A 21,565-nucleotide genomic window follows, 5' to 3' on the forward strand; every position below is an offset into this window, starting at 1 on the left:
TCGATAGGTAAAGATTGCATTTAAAGACAATTTTTTCAGAAGTACACAAAGACTAATGACTCTGCAGATATCCATCCATAGGACATAGGGAAAAAGAAGCCTTCCAACCAAAGATAGCATGATTTAATTCAAACACTGTAAGAATAGAAAAAAAAAAAAAAAAGACCAAAAAACAAAAAAACTGGGCTAGAATCGACATACAGTCATCAACTCAAGTTCTTATCAAAAGCCTACATATAATATTTACAATTGTATGACTTTATGCTGACATGAAGTATAAAGAGTTCACTTTCAGAGTGTGGGTTCAGTCATTGGCAGGATATCAGGTTTATTTTGTTGTTTTTCCCCCATTATGGTGTGAGGACATCATAGAATGTCCTAAGGACTCCAAAGGGAAAAGAGAGAACTGTTTAATCTCTCAGAGCACTACACATTTCAAAAATTCTGATTTCCCTCTTCCTGTCCTAAATTCTCTACTTGTATCTAAGCTCTATGGAAGTGCGCTGGGCCCAACAAGCTGTCATTTTCTCAACCTATAATTGCAGTATTTAGCTTCTTTTGCCTGCTGCAGCTTTAATCATCAGTTTCAGGAAACCCTGACACCAATGCCCTGCATACCTAAACATACATTACCTATTTGACCATCTATGTCCCTAAATACAATGAACATATCTTCTTATTTTACCAGTACTCTATGTAACATTCTACACAGTTGAAAAACTGTTGCACTGGCTTCTGACTCAGCACTCTTGATTTTCTTCTCATTTTTCCTGTCACTTCTTGTCAGTCTTCTTTGCTATCTACTCCTCCTCAGCTTGAATTTTAAATGTGTTTGTTCCTATATATATATATATTTTTTTCTTTTCTAATATACCCTCTCCAAAGGTGAGTACATTCTATGCTAAGGGAAATCAAATTTCTATAATAGAACAAACTTATGTGCTAAGTTCCAAAATCATATACCCAATGACCCATATATCTATAAAACAAGCAAATTTAATATCTAATGAGCACACTAAAATGGAATTAAGCTTCTACCCCAAATTGGTTTCTCCAAGTCTCCACTAGCTCATTAAGTCACACATCCATACAATGGCCCAAAACAAGACACCTAAAAGGCAAATTTGTTTCCCCTACTTCCCTTAATTTCACATTTATTCCCAGCAAATTCAGTAAGTTTTATCTCCAAAATATATTTCAAATCTGTCCACCTCTTCTACCAACTCTCTAGTCCGGCCCTGTCCCATATAAATATAATGCAAGCAACATATGCAATTTTAAGTTCACCAGCAGTCACATTAATAAAATAAAAAATAATACATGTTAAATTGATATTTTGGATATATTTGGTTTAAATATATTACTAATGTCAATTTGCCACATATAAATATAAAAAATAGATGAGGTATTCTATTCTTTTTTTCTTGTTGAGTCTTCAAAATGTATTGTGGGTTTTATACTTACATAGCACATCTCAATTCACACTAGTCAAATTTCAAGTGTTCAATAGCCACATGTAATTATTGCACTGAGGAGTACAGAGCTAAGCTACATCAACATCATTGCTTACCTGAGAAGGACTATCACAGACTCCTGTGTGATATCCTCACTTCTACTCTTGCATATTTCTACTCTACATATTTCCCATGGACTAGTGAGAACTGAAAACAACAGAATTCTCTGCTCTGTGTTAAACAATAACAGGCCTGGAGAGACTTTCTTATTCTTGTGCCCATAGTACTAAGATCAAGAAAAAATAACTTAACTGCTTTTTCTAGGAAATGCCTGCTCCTGGAAGAGAAAACTGACCCAGCCAACCTATTAAACTATCAAAAGTAACAAGCTCATCTAGATTCATTTCAAGATCTTCAATTCACGGTGTTCTCCCATCAAATATACTATATGACAAAATCCCAACCAGTGTTCCCTCTTGAAGTTGACCTTAAAATCCTTCAGCACAGGCCTTAAAATGATATAAAGAGCCTTACCTAATTTCCCATTTTGAGACACTAGTAAGACTGTTTACTGCACTAAGTCTAATAAACTTAGTTTTGCCTGATAAACAAATTTTTTAGAGGTCTTTTGGAAAGTTAGCAGTCAACAAAAGTAAGAGAGAACTTCTTAAAATGCAAATGGGATCATGCCACTCACCTGTTAGAGATATTTTAATAGTTCCCAATGTTTTGGAATAAAATCCAAACTATTTAACGTATTTGAAAAGGCCAAAATAATCTATTCTCTGTCCAACTCTTTAAAATCATATTATATCACTACCCTTCCTCCCTTCACTAAGTTTTAGACACAGTGCCTCATTCCTGTTCTTCAGGTATAACCAGTGCTTCCCCAATCTTGTCATCTTTGCATTTATTCTATTCTGCCTGCAAGATTCTTCCATCTTAAAATTGCTGACTCATCCTGATTCTTATTAACAAAGTTAAATTTGATGTCCTCAGAGAGGTTTTCCCTGACATCTGTATTTACAATGTTGTTATCTCTTATGCCAATTTTCTCTCCATCACATCATCCTGCTTACTTCCTTCATATCATTCATCATAACTGCCTTGTCTGTATCTTTCTTTGTTTACTTTCTGTCTCTCTCCACCAGAATATAAATTCCAAGTAAATAAAGATCTTGCTGATCTTATCTATCTCTATATGCCTAAATGTCTGACAAATTTATCAGTACATAGTAGGTACTCAATAAAAACTTATCAAAATAAATGAACCAAAATCATTCAATGAATAGCTTAAAGAGTTAAAGAATGAATAGTTTACAGAATGAGAGAAGAAAAAAAGGAAGGAAGGACCCCCCCCTAAAATATGCGATTATAAGCAAGACAAGTGTGATTATCCCCTCTTACGCATTAGGACATTGTATAACAGTATGTTTAAGGTAGGAAATCAGGACACCACAGCTACTATGTAATGTAACTGAGACCAAGATCAAGGTCTTCTGATTTCTAATCCAGTGCTCAACACAGCATAACACACTGTCATTCAACCTGCTCTGATTGATGTGGTTCTTTTGAAGCTAACATATAAAAGCTTCAGATTTAATAACGAAACAAGACATCTGAAGGAGAAAATGATTCTCTGTGCATTAATTGGTGAGTTCATATCTTTTTGCATTTACATCTCCCACTTGCATTTTGATTAGCAATTTCCTCTGTAAATTTAACACCAAAATCCTCTGTAATCAGTGGCATGTTGTATTCTGGAACAGACTCAATGAGTCCCTGAAGCTGGCAAGACAGCCCTTCAATCCCTTCACCTTGGCTGCTCTAGTGGTGAGCATGCCTGACTGTCAGTCTGATTTCCTAAATCTCCTACAAGGGAGTTAGGCAGTTAGAAATAGTGTTGGCATATGCTTGGCTTTAGCTTGTTTCAAATACAAAATGCTGGCTGGTTCCAAACACAAGCCTCACTTATTTTCTATTACTATTATTATTATTATTATTATTATTATTATTATTATTATCATTATCATCATCATCATCATCTTTATCACTCTTCCAAAATCCCTTTTGAAGAGGTTTCATATCCTAGGGAGGAGCAATTCCTGAAAATTGCACTTGATCAATTTATTTAGTGAGGCATAAACAGTAAATTAGCATGTAATTAAAATTCCTACTCTCCTTTAATAGTAAATATATTGTAAGGGATTGCTTGTTGTCTATCCAATCACTAATTTCTACTTTCTCTCTTGCTAAAATAACCTCAGTTTTCAAATATTAGGAAACTTGTGGTGGATGACTGTGGCAGGGGAGGAGAAGGATAATCCCCCATCCAAACCCCATGGAATGAATCCTGAATATTCTGTGCCAAGCCTAGTAATTCTGTTCTTCCTGACATTTGTCAAGGTTATGTATCTTTGACATGGCATAAAGCATATTAATAATCTGGATTCTTTTTATTCTTTTATTTTCCCAGTCTTTCTCCACCTATACGCTGCAGTCCAGGCACTCTGGACTCTAAATTATAATCTTCTAATTATAATTCTCTAAACATGCTTTTACTTCTTTTTCCTTGCAAATGTCCTAAACCACAATTCCAACTATACAACTCCTATCCATCTATACACCAAAGCCAACTCAAATGTCACCAAATGATTACATCTTTGAATAATTTTCTCTATGACAGAATTAAAAACCCTTAATTACCAATGATGATTCTATATACTTTCATCATAGCACTTACTACTCTAGATTCTTATCATTGGCTCACATTTCTCTTTATTCCATGAGAATGCTAGTTAATTAAGAACAGGGATCATGCCTCACTCATATTTGTGTTCTTAAAACTTAGCATGATGCTTGACAGATAGAAAGGACTCAAATATCTTTCCAGAGGTTGACTGAGGAGACTATATAACAGGTAGAAAATTATTCATTAACATGATGCCTTCTTCATTCTTTGCCACCAAGGTTCATGACAATTTTGTATTCTACATATACTTTTCAAAACTTTTATTCTATCTTGTACTTTCTAGATATTATTATTTCCGAGGAATTTTTTAGAGAGAGGTATCAGAAGGACTTTATGTAGCTTAACATCTTAAACAGGCAATGAATACAGGTATAGAAGAGATTAAAATGTGGTAATTTAAAATACTGTTATTCTATTATAAAATATTATATTCTATTAACTAGAATATTTTACTAATGAGAATGCCCCAAAACTTGTTATTAAACAAATGATTACCTACAACATTTTAACAATATTTCCACTGGTTTATTTTCCTACTTAAAAGCAGTAAGCTGTTCAAGCCAACTTATGGTAACAAAGTTAATCAGTAAAAAATTATTAGTAGTAATGACGGTGACAATGGTAAGAGTATTATAAGTCAAGCACATTACATTTTCCTAAGATGGCCTCAATATTATTTCCCATCCCGTATGTTTCTTTTGACCTTTACACTTCTTCCACTGAAAGGTAAATTTCATGTCACCTCCTCTTGAATTGGGGAGGATTTCGACTTGTTTGTAAACAAGAAATTATGACAAAAATGACAGTGAATGATTTTGGAGATTAAGTTAGAAAAGGAACAATTGTATGTGTTTTGTTAGCTGCAACACTTACCCTTGGATTCCTGAAGTGCCATGCAAACAAAAACAAAAAAAACAAAAAACCAACAACAACAACTATCTGAAGGCTGTCATGCTATGAGAAAGCCAAACAACATGAAAGTTAAATGTAATTTTCCTTAGTCTTTCAGTACTGTGTTCAGATATCAGATATATGAGTGAACAAGCCTATGCCCTTTCTGAATCCTTGACCCCTAGAATCTTTGAACATAATATAGTGGTTGTTGTTTTATGCCACTAATTTTAGGATAATTTGTTGCACAGCAGCAATAACTGGAACAAAGAGTGTGACAAGGATGGGGTACCTGATGGGTCAGTCAGTTAAGCATCTGCCTTCAGCTCAGGTCATGATCCCAGGGTTCTGGGATCAAGCCCCACATTGGGCTCCCTGCTCAGCAGAGCCTGCTTCTCCATTTCCCTCTGCTGCTCCCCCTGCTTGTACTCTCTGTCAGATAAATAAATAAAATCTTTAAAAAAAAAAAAAGTGTAACAAGGAATGGTTAGGTGTTTACTAATCTCATTTATTCTGTTTAGACATAAAGGAAGAAGACATTTACCTGCTCTTCGTCGTTTACTTGGGTCCCATTTGACTGAGTATTGGCCAGTGGGATGTAGAGAGAAGTACGCCACAATGAGGTCTGGTCATCACACTTCCTGTTCAATCATCCACTGTCTCTTCCCTTTCTCCAGTGACAGTGGCGGCCACATTATAAAGATGACAGTGTCAAAAGATTGGAGAATCCTGAATCACTGGTAGAAACTTATCCAGGAAAACTGGCCAACATCAGAACAATGTATAGATGATAAATGAACTATAACAAATCCCAGTAGATTTTTTTTTTTTAAGATTTTATTTATTCATTTGACAGAGAGAGACACAGCGAGAGAGGGAACACAAGCAGGGGGAGCGGGAAAGGGAGAAGCAGGCTTCCCACTGAGCGGGGAGCCCAATGCGGGGCTCGATCCCAGGACCCCGGGATCATGACCTGAGCCAAAGGCAGACTCTTAATGACTGAGCCACCCAGGCGCCCCCAAATCCCAGTAGATTATAGATTATTTCATTGATAGTTTATTTTCCTTATTTTATAAATGTAAATCCAAAGTTGAGAAAGGATCTGATTTACTCAGGGTCACAAAGATATTCCAGAGAAGGGGAATTTCCTTGAAGATGGAGCTCTGTGAGGCAAACCTAAAATAAGGTTGTCTTCCCAGAGTTAAATTTGCAAAATCCACTGGAAGAGACAAGCTTGTTATAAATGTATTGTTGATATAAAATCTGTTAACCAGGTGGTCTAAATTTATTCCTAGACCACTAATTTTGGTTATAATAGAAGATATGCAAAAATCCCGATTTATTTTCATATATTTTTTTTTTTTTAGTAAATAGACCACTATGGACTCATTACAATGTATTTTATAGCCATTTTTAAAGGTTGGAAATAATTTTTGTTATAGAATCTTCCTATATTTTATGACTTTAAGTAAATTTCTGATTTCTTTTCCAAACAGTGCAATATAAGACAATATAAAACATACTTTAAATTACTAAATTTGTGGATAACTTTGTGACTTTTCAGAACCTCCAACACCAAGGGTCTGATAATGGAGGATGATGTGCATAAAATACACTTCAGTAAGCTCCACAAACTCCATCCTCAATGATCTTTCTTCTACAATCCAACAGCTAATGCATATAATCAAGAAGTCTCATGGGTCTTTTCAACAACTGTCATCATCTTTAAAAAGGAATCTTGTCACCTGAACAAGGTAACATGAAGGACTTTTATTTTTTATTTACTTTTTAAAGACTTTATTTTTTATTTGAGAGAGAAAGCATAAGCAGGGGGAGCAGGAGAGGGAGAGGCAGGCTCCCCACTGAGCAGGGAGCCCGATGCAGGACTCGATTCCAGGACTAAGAGATCATGACCTGAGCAAAAGGCAGACACTTAACTGACTGAGCTACCCAGGTGCCCCACATGAAGGACTTTTAAAACAACTATATATTCAGTTTTATAGAAGTTTGTACTGAGAGGAATATCATTGATACAGATATGTATATCCATTTGTGGCCACAAAGCACAATACATAGTAGAATCCTTGGTACTTTCAAAACTATCTCAAACCAAAGATCAAGCAAATTTTAATTCTCTGTGAAAGTATTTATCAAGGTAGTTTCTTAGTGTCTGTCACTTTTTGTAATATAAAATGTAACAAAGTAATTTTTTTCTTGCCATTAATTCCTTGAGGTCCAGTGATTATGGTTCAAACAAGTGACAAATTTGACAACTAAATCAATCACAGTAGTTAATTGTAAAAAAGACTAAAGTGTGATTTCATTTTAAAGGTCTAAAAAGCACTTCTTTTATAGAGCCTACATTCTTGTATGAGGAGACAGACAATAGATAAATAAACAAAAAGTATATAATATGTCATTTGTCATGATAAACACTATGTAAACAATAACTTGGCTGAAGTGAAAGATGCTATCTCTATATATGGATCTATATAAGATCTGTACAGGATGATATAAAAGTAATGATGGAACAGACCTGAACAAGTCTGCTGTGCAAATTTTTGGAGAAAGCATATGGTTAAAAAGGACAGTTAAGTGGAAAGATGCCAGAAGTGTAGGCACATCTGGCAAATACAAGGAACAGACAGAAGGGCTATATGTCTGAATCTGAGGAAGCAGAGAGGAGCATTATAGGGTAGATGTTCTTCAACAAACTGCCCAAAAAGTAATTTGGGGGATTTATGTGTTTATAACTTGCCCATCAACAAAGGGAAGTCAATGAAGTAGAAGGGCTCCTATTGGGTAAAAACACTGGGCTATTTCCTTCTCCTGAGATAAAGGGAAATGTTCTGAACTAGGTGTCCTAAGACCCCAGATTTCAACCTGTTACTTCCCCTTATCGGCATGTGACCATCAGTGCTTTACGTCATTTATGGACCTTTTGCTATCAGTCTCCAGAATATTTCTCTCCTTGAAACTACATCATTTACTGAAAATATACTGAATATATACTGGATACTGGAAATATAAAATTCTCAATATCTCTCTTTCTATTAGGTATGCCAAGGTATATTTTCTAAGTCATCATTTTATAAATGGTATTTTTCGGATTCGTTTCTCTAGAAGACTGAACTCTCCAAAAGTTACTTGTAGGAAATGTAGGTAAATAGCCAAACATCTTATTTGAGGTAAACAATCAGCACACTGTAAGAGTTTTTAGGATAAAAATAAAATATAAAATAATAAAAACATTATTAGATTTAATATCTAATATAAATTTACTCACTTAATTACTAATTCAAATTTATTTATAATTAATAAAAATCATTTAGTAATAAGCATATCAAAAATAAACAACAGAAAAATTCCTTATGATTTGACAACTAAACATCTTCCCCATGTTATTCTTCTATTCACTGGGCTAGCCATTTCCCGAGAAGGTGTTTTCAAAGAGGGATGCTTGACTCCTTATGTTCAGCTATCTTGAGTCAAAGGCTCCAAGCAGCACTTGCATAGAGTTCTCTGAGTGTAGGATTAGTCTGCCTCAGAGTCCTTCTCAACCATGGGCTCTCTTGCTAGTCTTGTGGCTTTGACCCTTTGGTGAAAGCAGACTTCCCAGAATGACTTCAAGCTGAACATCTTTCTCTCAGCATGAGCAACAGAGATTGCTGGCTAGAGCTGCTTCGTGGCTTAACCAGCATGTTTCTCAATGAACACTCTTTCTCACTCCAGTCACTTCTGTTCCCTTACTCAAAAGTCTCCTCAGATGGTATATACATGAAGGCCATTAAGCATGCTGAGCTCATAAAAGTTCATCTCTTGCTGACCAGTGCTAGGAGGGAGTTCTGTTTTTCCTTACCTTAAGCTCTGTTTTAAAGGAAAGAGCAAGAAGAGCCTCACTACAGAATTCTTCCCACTAATGTTTGATTTAAATTTGCATATAAAGCTAAATTTAGTTTGTTACAGACCTTTTATTAAGTTATTTTAGAAAGCCCCCTGGTAGCTGGCTTCTTTACAAACTGGTTCTATTATAAAGTGGTCATATACCTTCCAAAAAGGACAGAGTGTTTTAACTGGGATTCCCTGGCAAGACTCCTGTGAGAGTGAAGAGTAGATGACTAAGATGAATTCAGGAAATCTGCTTAACACTGAAAAAATGAAAAGGTGTCGTCTCTGTATATTAAATAAATTTGAAATTGTGCCTGAATAGATTCTCCACAGTCAACAAAGGATTCACAGAGCATGAAAAGAGAAAGCTAACATTTGAAAGCAGTTAGGCCTATGGAGACAAAGTGTTCCCTGGGGTTGGAAAAATTAGCTTGATAAGGAAATGTGATCATTAGTGGCTCAACACTGTGAGCATCACCCAGTGGGTGAAGGTGATGCACCACAGAGCCTCGAGCAGTATAATCAGGGCCTAGAAACTAGATGTTCATCTAGTTTCAAACTCTGATATTCATATGATATTTTATTACCCAAATTGGACACTTCTGAGAGTAAAGGGGGGTATAATCTAAATGTGTCCTAAGGAAAATAAGGCTTATATTCACCCTAAATCCCTGTATGTTAAATTCACTTAGCAAGTACTTATTTTATGAAATTTCATTTGTAATCCAATAACCTTTGGACAAATTGTTATTACTATAACATAAAGAAAAGATAAAGTAGGGGTGCCTGGGTGGCTCAGTCAGTTAAGCATCTGACTCTTGGTTTCGGCCAGGTCATGATCTCATGGGTCATGAGATGGAGCCCCAAGTCAGGCTCTGTTCTCAGCAGGGAGCCTCTCCCTCTGCCCCTCCCCCAACTCTCTCCCTCTGCCCCTCCCTGCTCCCCACACTTTCGCTCTTGCACGCTCTCTAAAAATTAATGTTAAAAAAAGTGAAAAAATGTGTTTCTAGCTGTATATGCTGAAATTGTGTTGTATTGAACTGTTTCAATTCTAGAAGTCATGTAAATGATTCATGTAAAAATGGTTCATGCAAACTGGGCCATGTAAATGTTTTTTTTTTTTAATTTTATTTTCCTTTGTTCTTCAAAAATTAACTTCCATCAAGTAACATATCCAAACTATGTTCTTATTCCCTGAAACATAAAGTTAGACAACTAACAGAAAATCTGTTAGTGGTAGTCCTGAAAATCTTCACATTTGGTTTGGAAAATGTGCTTTGATAAGTCACATATGAAAATTCACAAAAAAAATATATGAAGCCCACATTCTGAATACCTGTTAAAAGGCTGAATTTTTGCTGAATCTTTTCCTCTTTTTGAGGATATTTCACTGCTGACCACCCACGTTTCTCACAATTCATTTATGTTGCCCTTTTTAATATCTATTTCTGGTTAAGCACATTTCCCAAAAAGATGAACCATCAAGTCCTTCATGCACATTTCAAGAAGTTAATAAAAACAACATACAGAATTATACGCTAGCTTAAAGTAATATAGGCTTAAAGGCACAATTTGCATTAAATAATCTATAATTCAGATACTCGATAAACATAAAGTTTCCTTGTATATAAAACAAAATCTTGAGAAAAAATATAATTGTTTGCTTAGAACTTCACCTTTTAAGGTACTTTTGGGGCTTTGGTTTCATGTTTACCTGCAGTCACATTTCTTTAACTTCTATAGGTAACATTCTTCAAAATATAAAGAAAATAATAAGCAGCTTCAGTAGTACTAGAACTATTCATAAAGGTAGTAGAAACAGTAGCTATCTTCTTATAAAAGACTACTATTTACTGAGTACTTCATTGCTATTAGCTCATTTGTCAGCATAATAACTTTGAAGTAGGTTTAATACAAAGTTTATTTTACAAAGGAGGAAACAGGTTAGTGAGGTTTATGATTTGCTTTAATCTTAACTACTATATAGACTCTTAGTAATTGCAAAATTTATACGCAGATATTAAACACCAAAGAAACAATAAATATTTAATACTCCCTTCTCTTTGAGGTTAAGAATGGGATTCTGTAATTTGTCCACAAACTGAATCCAGTGGAGAGAGTAATATTAAATGTCACAGCATTTTCTCTCAGAAATTTTAAAAATAATCTGAACAATTGCTAACATAATTATTCACCAAAATAAATATTAAAGGCAGATACAATCATATTTTTACAAAACTATTTGTAAAATTTTGGGCACTGATCTGAAGTTAGTATTTTATTGTTTCAAGGGCACTGAACACTCATGAAAATTCAGACATAGGACAGGATTCTGTAACATTCAAAAACACTCTCAAGAGCATAACCTAGCCCTCCTTGAACTTGCATAATTGTAAACATATTGCCTTAATATTGACACTCTTCAGATACTTTGAAGAAAGCATCAAATGTTTTGCAGTTCTAAGATTGGGATATTGGTCAGCATTACATTTGACCTTATAAAGAGAAGATTACACCAGATCAATTTTATCATATTCTATAATAAAGGGATAGTCCTCAAAGGAAAAAAAAAAGATAGATTTTTATTAATTGCACCTGAATTAGACTTCTATTTTCAACATATAATCCAATTAGCAGTTAAATACACAGGTTTATGGATCATCCTCCAAAGAATCCTTGTAGAAGTTCTGTGGGAGTTTCCCTAGAGGCTGCCTAAGGAACCGGGCATGAAGACACAGAGATGATGGGCCCCTGGACTCTCCTTCATGGTTTCAAGTACAGGAGCTCTTTTTTTATCTGTTTTATTTATTTATTTAGGCCTTAAAGTGTGTTTGAAGGAAGAATAGTTCTACCTCAAAATTCAGAAAACATTCTTACAAACCATACACTTACCAGTATGTTCTCAGTTGGATGGAACATCAGCTTCTAAGGTCTCTTAACACTAAGGTCCTTAACTGGAGCTATCTAGCAGAGATTTCAGTCAGATGAAGGGCCAATATAATTCAATATTTTGTTTAGTAATCTAGATGAAGGAATTGAGATTATAACCTCATGTTTCTAATTGATGCTGATTTAGGTACAGTCACAACCAAATGGCTAACAAACACATGAAAACATGTTCAAAATCACCAGCCATCACGGAAATACAAATCAAAACCACAATGGGATAACACCTTACACCAGTTAGAATGGCCAAAATTAACAAGACAGGAAACAACAAGTGTTGGCAAGGTTGTGGAGAAAGGGGAACCCTCTTACACTGTTGGTAGGAATGCAAGCTGGTACAGCCACTCTGGAAAACAGTATGGAGGTTCCTCAAGACATTAAAAATAGAGCTACCCTACCACCCAGCTATTGCACTACTTGGTATTTACCCCAAAGATACAGATGTAGTAAAAAGAAGGGGCACATGCACCTCAATGTTCATAGCAGCAATGTCCACAATAGCCAAACTGTGGAAGGAACCAAGATGACCTTCAACAGACAAATGGATAAAGATGTGGTTCATATATACAATGGAATATTACTCAGCCATCAGAAAGGATGAATACCTACCATTTGCATCGATGTGGATGGAACTGGAGGGGGTTATGCTAAGTGAAATAAGTCAAGCAGAGAAAGACAATTATCATATGGTTTCACTCATATGAGGAACATAAGGAATAGAGGGGAGGACCACCGGGGAAGGGAGGGAAAACTGAATGGGAAGAAATCAGAGAGGGAGACAAACCATGAGAGACCCTGGACTCAGGAAACAAACTGAGGGTTACAGAAGGGAGGGGGTGGGGAAATGGCATAACCAGATGATGGGTATTAAGGAGGGCATGTGTTGGGATGAGCACTGGGTATTATACGCAACTAATGAATCATTGAACACTACATCAAAAACTTGTGATGTACTATATGCTGGCTAATTAAACATAATAAAAAAATAAAAATGAAAAAAAGCAACCTGATAAATTATATGAAGAATCATTTAGAAATATAATAAAGTTTAACATGATAAGGATTTATGACCAAGAGCAAACATATCAAATCAAAATGGAGAAGCATATACAGGCAACAACAGGGTAAAAAAGAAAAAGAAATGGTCTATCCAACAATCTTGGTATTTAAGAGGGGAAAACATAAGTTCATAGCAGTCGGCTATATTATTGGCAACATAAGAACAAGTTTTCCACTTTATTTGACTTTGGACAGGCCCTAATTAGAGTATGCTTTTTGATAGTCTCATTTGAGAATTTTGTTGAAAAGTTAAATAGGACTGGTAAAGAACACAAAATACTAAATTATTCCTACGAGGAAAAGTTAAAAGAAATTGAAGTATGTACCTTGAAAAAGAGATGACTGTAGGGAAAAATTACTGCCCTCTAAGGCTATTAAATAATTACAATAAATTATTCTCTTGCCCTACAGAGGACTGCTGGATATGAGAGATATATAGAAATAATGGCAAGATAATATGATTTGCTATAAGTAAGCTATTTTGATAAGGAGGAAACTTTTTAAGACTAAAACATACAAATGGGAGCTATTACAAGACTTTTTTCATCCATAGATAGATTTTTCAGAAAAAAAATCCATATCCTACCCTGGTTTACCTATGCTATTTCACTGGTTTAATCTTCTTACATATCCACCCAGGGATACCGGAAATGCAGGCGTTTTACTCTGGAAAGACTACTTCCTGAAATTCATGCGCTTCACTCTATGTTTCTCTCCTGGTTCTACCTATCTTCTCAGTTTTGGATTATGAGCAGTCTGCTAGTCCACTAGTCCACATGGGTAAGGTTTAAAATCCTTTTTTAGAATTAGAAAATATTTGAAAATGTACTTTGCAGCTCAGACATAGTACTGGTACAGTGCCACAGCACTCAATCACATATGAATAATATATACGTGGAAATTTCTCTCTTTTACATATTATTGGCTTGCTTTCAGGTTTTCCCAGGCTCTGAAGTGCTAGATCCTATATCTTGACACCTTTAGCCTTTCTTAGAATTTCTTTCATAAGCATCCATTGCCCTGCCAGTGTCTTCAACTTTTGTTGGCTTTTTTCCTTACAAGATCCCCAAATGACTCCATTTTTATATACTGCTCTGTGTAACCTAACTATGACATTCAAGCCCGTCAGATACTATTGGTGCTCACTCCATATATCCTCAGAACTTCTAGTTCCATCTTTATAGTCTCACTAACAGTTAAATGTAGAGGCTTTCAAATTAAACACTCTTCATACTTAACAAATTACACTCACCATTCCTACTGAATCTTCTTATTGCAAGCACCTGCCACTCTGCCTGAGGGTTGCTTTTTTTGGCCACAAGAGCTTGACTGACCCACGCAGGAGGCTTTAGTAACACTCTGAGGAGGGGTAGCCTTTAATCAAGGATGAATAGGTAAATATATTGGGTTTTGTTCACCTCAGGTAAGGTAATTCTGAGGTGTATTCTATAGTATCGCCCAGATTTCCCAGCAGGATTGAGCCCTAGTTGCCAGTAGTGATGCATAATTACATCTTGCTGGTTTACTTCCCCTCCCTGCCTCACTTTTTCTTTCTTACTTTCTCCTAAATAGACTAATGGTAACACAGATTCTTACCTCAGATCTGCCTTCAGGTGAACCCATTCTAAGATAAAATATCCCCATATCTTTACATGGGCATTTTCCAGAAAGCCTCCACTGTTTTTCAAATAAAATTTGAATAAACACCCCACATTAATATTTGAGTGAAAACAAATAATCCTGGTCTCTGTGTATGCAGTACACCCACAATAAAGGGCTCACTTTCACCCTTATGAAGATGGCATATCTTCCCCCAAACAGACAATTCCCAGACTGGGACAGTTCAAGTGTTTGTTGTTCTTATCAGCTCCATGTGGGATTTCTTACAGAACAGTCTGAGTCTCTAATCCACTATGAGAAGGTTTGACCATAGAAACACTCTGTTTTAGACACATTTTCCTACCAATTTCAATACAGTGATGAGAAAGATCCTTTCCTTTCCATTCAAGAAAAGAAAGCAAATTACTTTATGTATTTTCCTTTGGCTCCTGATCATGCTATGTGACACTTCAGTGAATTCTGCACACAAGGAATCCTATCATTTCTGCACACACAGCAGTTAAATGTGCTCATTTGCATAAGTTATAACCAAATACATAAGTGAAAGTGTTGTTTGTGACAGTAGATTTGACTTCAGGGATACATATGAATTTCTAAAGTTCTAGTGGATTTCAGCATTGACATTATGAAATAGAAATAAAATAATTCTTGCAGTCATTCCAAGCATTCCAAATGGTGAGAAGGATTGCAATAATTCAATGGAAAGCAAAGCAAACTTACCCGAATCATCATGACTGAACATCTGATATCATGAATTGTGTCATAGATCTTCTTTGAGATGTCCACAAATTGATCATCATCAAATACATCCAAAGAGTTTTTACTTAAGGCTTCTAAGGCAACGTTCACTTGTGTTACAAACTCAGGAATTGCTGTTAAAATTAATAAGAAAGAAAAGATTGTAGTGTTTGTATTTTCTGATTTCTGGAGTTTCATAAAAATATGAGACATATTTTTAAATAAATATTTGGTTAATAGAATTTTAATTATTTTTTTCATGTAAAGAAACAAAACGGGAGGGAAGTCAATCCAACAAGAGGATATAATATTTATAAATATTTATGCACCATCATAGGAACACCTAAATAAATAAAGCAAAAATTAACAAACTTAAAGGGAGACATTGACAGCAATACATTAATGTAAGGAACTTTAATGGCCCCACTTACATCAATGGATAAGCCATCCAGACAAAAAAATCAAAATTAAAAAAAAAAAACAAGACAGCTTTAAGCAACACATTAGACCAGGTGGACCTTATCATAGATGTATACAGAACATTCTATCCAATAGCAGAACATATACATTCTTCTGGTGTGCACATGGAACATTCTTTAGGATGGATCACATGATAGGCTACAAAACAAGTTTCAATAAAATTAAGAAGAATGAAATCATATTAATCATCTTTTTTGACACCATGATATGAAACTAGAAATCAATTACAGGAGGAAAACTGGGAAAATCACAAATATGTGGATATTAAACAACATGTTACAGAACAACCAATGAATTAATGAAGAAATCAAAGGGTAAATTTAAAACAATACATTGAGATTATGAAATAGAAATATAAAAATCCAAAATCTAGCAGATAAATTACATTAATAAAAATCACAATCATCACCACTGATACACAAAAAGAATTTGATAAAATTCAACATTTATTTATCATAAGACTCTCCACAAAATGGGTATAGACAGAACATGCATCAACATAATAAAGGCCATGTATGAAAACCCCAGAGCAAACATCATACTCAATGAAGAAAAGCTGAAGATCAATAATAAGACATGGATGCCCACTCTCAGCACTTTTACTCAACATATTCAAAATCCTAGCCAGACAAGAACAAGAAATAAAAAGGCATCCAAGATGATAAGGAAGAAGTAAAACTGTCATTCTTTGCAGATGACACGATACCATACATAGAAAATCCTAGTCTCCACCAAAAACTGTTAAAACTAATAAATGAATTCTGTAAAGTTGTAGGATACAAAAACCAAGGATACAAAACCAATACACAAAATCTGTTGCATTTCTACATATTAATAATGAATTATCAGAAAGAAAAATTCAGAAAACAATCCCATTTATAATTACACCACAAAGAATAAAATGCCTAGGAATAAATGTAATCAAGGACATGAAAGACTTGTATGCTGAAAACTACAAGGCACAGAAGAAAGAAATTTAAGATGACACAAATAAATGGAAAGATAATCTAAACTCATGAACTATAAGAATTAATACTGTTAAGGGGCGCCTGGGTGGCTCAGTTGGTTAAGCAACTGCCTTCGGCTCAGGTCATGATCCTGGAGTCCCAGGATCGAGTCCCGCATTGGGGGTCCCTGCTCAGCGGGGAGTCTGCTTCTCCCTCTCCCCCCTCTTGTGCTCTGTCTCTAAAATAAATAAATAAAATCTTTAAAAAAAAAAAAAAAGAAGAATTAATACTGTTAAAATGCCCATACATCCCAAAGTAATCTATAAATACAATGAAATTCTTATCAAAATTTCAGTGGCATTTTTCATGAACTAGAACAAAGAATTCCAAAATTCGGAACCACAAAAGACCCTAAGTGGCCAAATGATCTTGAGAAAAAAGAACAAAGCGGAGGGTGTCACACTCCATGACTTCAAACTATACTACACAGTTAATCATGAAAACAGTATGGTATTGGCATAAAAACAGACACATAGATCAATGGAACAGAATAGAGAGCCCAGAAATAAACCCACACATATATGTTCAATTAATTTACAACAAAGAAGTCAATAATACAAAAGGGGAAAATGACAATCTTTTTAATAAATGGTGCTGGGAAAACTGGACAGCTACATGCAAAAGAATGGAAACAGACCACTCTCTTACACGATACACAAAGTTTATTCAAAATGGATTCAAGGGCACCTGGGTGGCTCAGTTGGTTAAGCGACTGCCTTTGGCTCAGGTCATGATCCTGGAGTCCCGGGATCAAGTCCCACATCGGGCTCCCTGCTCGGCAGGGAGTCTGCTTCTCCCTCTGGCCCTCCTCCCTCTCATGCTCTCTGTCTCTCATTCTCTCTCTCTCAAATAAATAAAATCTTAAAAAAAAAAAAAAATCAAAATGGATTCAAGACTTGAATGTAAGAAAACCATAAAACTCCTAAAGAAAACATAGGCAGAACAGAAGAAGTCATCAGAATTCCCTAAGATGGAGGTGGAGTAGGAGGACCCTAGGCTCATTTTGTCCCACAAATACAACTAGATAACTATCAAATCATCCTAAATAACCCAGAAATTGGTCTGAAGACTGATGGAACAGATTCCACAACTAAAGGGCAAGAAGAGGCCACATTGAAGAAGGTAGAATTACGGAGATATGATTCAGGGGTAAAACAGACTGTGGCTGCTGTGGAGGGGAGGGAGCCCTGGTCCTGTGCAGAAGGATGAAAGAGAGAGGAACAGAGGGGAGCACACAAGGAGAATGTTTTCCCAAAGCCATTGGCTTGGAAAATGAGAAGGGCTGAATTTCTTAAGTTCTTGCAGCCAACAGGGCTTAAAGCCTAGAGTTTTAAAGGTCAGCAGGCTTGGCTGGGATAGAGTCCTGAGAGCACTGCCCTGCTCCTGGAGAGAAGACAGGCAAACAACCCCAGGGCAGACAGTGAGGAAACAGTGATTTGAAGAACGCTTGGAGCACAGAGTGGGGAGATTATTCACTCAGAGTGTCTGGGGGTGGAAGCATTCACAGAGATGCCTCTCTGGGAACAGGATAGCTGGCTAAGCCCATTTCCCTCCCCCATCTCTCAGCATAAACACAGAGCTACCAGCAAGAGGCAGTGCAGCACTGGCTGCCTAACTTACTTATACCAAGCCCCACTCCCCCGTCCTCTGGTGGGACTGCTCTTCTCTGTCAAGCTTACCTCAGTCCCAGGGTGGTGGGCCCCTCTCTCAGAAGCCCAGCACAAATCCCTGCCCATACCATGTGTCCCAACCAGAGAATTCTGCAGGGTCTCAGTTCTGGTGGAGTTGGTGTCAAGTCTCATCTCACAAGCAGACCAGAGCACACCTAGTTAAAACTCACTACATTTAGGGCAGAGACCAAACATTGCCCACAGTAGGCAAGGAGAGCCTCTGCAGATGACAGGCCTGGAGCATAGAGTAAACAAAATACAACAGCAGAGCTCACCCAGCACACACCAAGACACTCCCTGAAACTGCAGGCCCTGGGCACTACAGGAGCACTTCTTCAGAAGGCCATTACTGGTAGGAGACATAACTGGCTTTTCTAACACAGAGAAGAAGGCAGAGACTTAGACAAAATGCCAAGATGGAGGAACTTATCCCAAATGAAAGAACATGATAAGACCAAAGATCTAAGTGAAACAGATACAAGTAACATGCCTGATGAAGAATTGAAAGCAACAGTCTTAAGGATATTCACTGGGCTTGAGAAAAGAATAGAAGATATCAGTGAGACTTGTACAACAGAGATAAAAAAGTTAAAAAAAAAAGAATCAGAGAAGAAGAATGCAACAAACACGATTGGAAAAAGGCTTGATGCAATGAACAGCAGGCTGGAGAAAGCAGAGGAATGAATTAGTGACATAGAAAACAAAATCATGAAAAATAATGAAGCTGAACAAAAGAGGGAAAGAAGAATTATGCAACATGAGAATAGACTTAGGGAAATCAGTGACTCTATCAAACATAATAGCATTCACATTATAGAAGTCCCACAAGAAGAGAAAGTAAAGGGGGCAGAAGGTTTATTTGAGGAAATTATAGCTGAAATTATAGCTTCCTAATCTGGGGAAGGAAAGAGACATCCAAATCCAGGAGGCATAGAGAACTCCCATCAAAATCAACAAAAGCAGACTAATACCAAGACATATTGTGATTTAAATTTGCAAAATACAGTGATAAAGAAAAAAAAAATCTTAAAAGTATCAAGACAAAAGAAGTCCTTAATTTACAAGGAAAGACCCATAAGGCTAGCTGGAGATTTCTCAACAGAAACTTGGCAAGCCCGAAGAGAGTGACATGATATATTCAAAATGCTGAATGGGAAAAATCTGCAGCCAAGAATACTCTATCCAGCAAGGCTATAGTTCAGAATAGAAGGAGAGATCAAGAGTTTCCCAGACAAACAAAAACTGAAGGAGTTCGCGACCACCAAACCAGCCCTGCAAGAAATATTAAAGGGACTCTTTGAGTGCAAAGAAGAGACCAAAAGTGACAAAGACAAGAAAGGAACAGAGAAAATCTCCAGAAAATATCAAAATGAGTAGATATATGGGATAAGCACATATCTATCAATAATTACTTTGTACGTAAATGGACAAAATGCGCCAATCAAAAGACATCAGGTATCAGAATGGATTAAAAAAAACAAGACCCAGCAGATAGCCTCTCCTCTGTGGTCCTGCCTGCCACTCCCCTTGCCATGTGTTCAATAAATTTCTACCTCTTTAAACAAAAACAAAAACAAAAATAAGACTCTTCTATATGCTGCTTATAAGAGACTCATTTTAGATCTAAAGAAACCTGCAGATTGAAAGTAAGGGGGTGGAGAAACATTTAGCATGCAAATGGATGTCAAAAAAAAAAATCAGAGTAGCAATACTTATATCGGAATAACTAGAACTTTTTGTTCTTGAATTGTTTTTATACTGCTTTGGTAACCAGGTAACATGACCTCATGGAATGACGTTGAATGTGTTCCCTCTATTCCACTATTATAAGATTTTGATAAAGACGGTCATTAATTATTCATATGTTTGGTAGAATTCACCAATGAAATCATGTGGTTTTGGGGCTTTTCTGTTCTGGGAGATTTCTGATTCTTAATTCAACTTTTATTCTTGTTTTTGGTCTAAGAAGATTTCCTATTTCTTGGATTCAAGATTGAGGATTCAATCATAGTAATGTACATTTTTAGGAATTATCTGTTTTTTTTTTCTAAGTTATCTGATTTGTTAGTATATAATTATTTATAGTAATTGTTATCACACTATGTATTTCTGTGGTTATCTATTGTATTGTTTTCTCTTACATCTCTCATTTTGTTTTTTGAGTCTTCCCTCTTTTTTTTTTCTTGTTAATGTAGTTAAAGCATTGACAATTTTGTTTATATTTTTGGAAAAACTAGTCATTACTCTTTTTTTATTATGTTATGTAAATCACCATACATTACACCATTAGTTTTTGATGTAGTGTTCCATGATTCATTGTTTGAGTATAACACCCAGTGCTCCATTCAGTACATGCCCTCTTTAATATCCATCACCAGGCTAACCCATCCTCCCACCCTCCCCTCTAGAACCCTCAGTTTGTTTTCCACAGTCCATCGACTCTCATAGTTCATCTCCCCCTCCGATTTCGCCCCCTTCATTCTTCCCCTCCTTTCTTCTTTTTTTTTTAACATATAATGTATTATTTGTTTCAGAGATACAGATCTGTGATTCAACAGTCTTGCACACTTAACAGTGCTCACCATAGCACATACCCTACCCAATGTCTATCACCCAGCCGCCTCATCCCTCCCACCCCCCACCACTCCAACAACACTAAGTTTGTTTCCTGAGATTAAGAATTCCTCATATCAGTGAGATGATATGATACATGTCTTTCTCTGATTGACTTATTTCGCTCAGCATAAGACCCTCCAGTTCCATCCACGTCATTGAAAATGGCAAAATTTCATTCTTTTTGATGGCTGCATAATATTCCATTGTGTATATGTGTGTGTGTGTGTATACACATTGAGGAAATTATAGCTGAAATTATAGCTTCCTATACACACACACACACATATATATATATGTAAACTTCTTCTTTATCCATTCATCTATCAATGCACATCTTGGCTCTTTCCACAGTGTGGCTATTCTGGACGTTGCTGCCATAAACATTGGGGTGCACGTACCCCTTCAAATCACTAAATTTGTATCTTTGGGGTAAATACCCAGTAG

At 36.1% G+C, this 21,565-nt stretch overlaps 1 protein-coding gene across 1 annotated transcript in view; it reads right to left on the reverse strand.

Annotated features, from left to right (window-relative positions):
- CTNNA3 (catenin alpha 3) overlaps positions 1 to 21,565 on the reverse strand; it is a 1,789,288-nt gene that overhangs the window by 321,528 nt on the left and 1,446,195 nt on the right. Inside the window, exon 13 of the mRNA XM_064594691.1 lies at positions 15,331 to 15,482. Within this exon, the coding sequence (XP_064450761.1) occupies positions 15,331 to 15,482 (152 nt within the window). The remainder of the gene's footprint in view (positions 1 to 15,330; positions 15,483 to 21,565) is intronic.

This window comes from Mirounga angustirostris, unplaced genomic scaffold (assembly GCF_029215605.1).
Source record: "Mirounga angustirostris isolate CCGP_5_RB_7025 unplaced genomic scaffold, mMirAng1.0.hap1 SCAF_6, whole genome shotgun sequence".
NCBI lineage: Eukaryota > Metazoa > Chordata > Mammalia > Carnivora > Phocidae > Mirounga > Mirounga angustirostris.